Here is a 1,548-nt window from a genome sequence, read left to right on the forward strand (position 1 = left end):
TTGGGCCAATCACTTGCCCTCTGAGACTCAGTTTCTTCACCTGTAAAATGGATATAATAATATTCCTTAATTCATAGGGTTTGTGGGAAGATTAAATGAAGCAAAACCTATAGTGGGCTCCTCATTGTGTCCAGCACATAAAAAAAAAAACACACACTTAATAAATGGTAGCTTTGTTGTTGCTTGCACTTGTAAAGGTGTTTTATAAAGTGCATGTATTTTTCAATTTAAAGATGTTCTCGGAGTCTTAAAGCTTTTGGAAACTCAGATAACAGGCAGGAGCATTTAATTCATGTTTATTTCACATTTGATCTGTAAACTTTTTTATTTAAAAAATCCACTGTCATTAGCAACATGTGCTGACATTAATTTTTCTTTAGTAAAATGAGAGTGCAGGCCTTAAAGAGTCTCTGTCTGAAACATGTAGAAACTCATGTAAACACGAGGTCTCCGCCCTCCTCCGTTGACTTTGGGAATTCATCAGTGACGCGATCTCAACCAGAAAAACAGAGGGGGGGAAAGGACAACACTTTGATACCTAAGAGCTCTTGGGGCAGGAACTGTACAGTTTGGCAGGCCCATTTGTCTTTTCAAACTGTTTACCTTGGGCAAATTGTATCAGGTTTGCCTCTTCCACATAATTTACACTTCTCTGTGTCTAAAAACAGCAGCTCGACGATTTCCTCACAGTCAGCACTCTGGGAGACAGAGAGGCGCACATACAACACAAAATAGAAACATACATATTCTTCAAGCAGTGGCCCCGGAGAAAGGGAGGGAGGGGACATCAGAAAGAGGTTTTAAAGTGAGTTAAAGGGTGCCTGGGGGGTAATGGCTTTATACACGGGGCTGATGCAAGGCGGAAAGGTTCATTGCTTCTGTCTTGGTCCATCATGGCAATATTTACATAGGAAAAGGCAATTACGCTGTGAGGCACAGGAGAAAAATGGACAAATCTTTTCCCCCTCAGGACATCTCAAAGCAGGGCCAGGCCCCAAGGGACAGTCACCAGTTGCTGGTGGAAAAAGACACGGAGGGAAGTCATGACGGCACTAGAAAAGGGCTTGCATTGCCGAGGGACCGGCCCTGCCCCAGACACCACGTGTCTGCCTCTAGGGCATCTCCCACAGCAGGATTCCGGCAACAAAAGCCAAGCGACATTAGGGACCCCCGCCCCCGCCCCGCAGGTACTTTCAAAAAATAGTGTCTATTTACAGGGGAGGGTGGGAGGGCGGGCCGGGCTGCCCTGAGCTGTGTGTAAAAATAGAGATGGGGGGAGGGGAGAGCCATGTGCCAAGGCCAGGTAACCGCTTGAAGAGCCATATCCTCTGGGCTTCAGCGATGGCTCTGGACTGCTCTGTCTGGACTCAGGGGTGGGGACAATACCTTCAGGAAACAATACTGATCAGGGGCGGCCCAAGGACCCTGGAAGATGGCTCCGAGTGCGGAGCGGCCCTAACAATGATGGGGGAAGGTGGGGCGGGGGAGGCGTGTGGCCCTCGCAGCCAGTATTCTTCCCCGGTAGGGAGAGCAGAGGTTCTACGGAGC

General features: G+C 48.1%; 1 protein-coding gene across 1 annotated transcript in view; it reads right to left on the reverse strand.

The window, feature by feature from the left end:
* Nucleotides 1-431: 431 nt before the first annotated feature.
* Nucleotides 432-1,548, reverse strand: part of ADRA2A (adrenoceptor alpha 2A) — a gene marked incomplete at its 5' end in the record, with an annotated part of 2,584 nt that continues 1,467 nt past the window's right edge. Inside the window, one exon of the mRNA XM_005874565.1 lies at nt 432-493. Coding sequence (XP_005874627.1) covers nt 432-493 — 62 coding nt within the window. The remainder of the gene's footprint in view (nt 494-1,548) is intronic.

Source organism: Myotis brandtii, unplaced genomic scaffold (genome assembly GCF_000412655.1).
Source record: "Myotis brandtii unplaced genomic scaffold, ASM41265v1 scaffold441, whole genome shotgun sequence".
Lineage (NCBI taxonomy): Eukaryota > Metazoa > Chordata > Mammalia > Chiroptera > Vespertilionidae > Myotis > Myotis brandtii.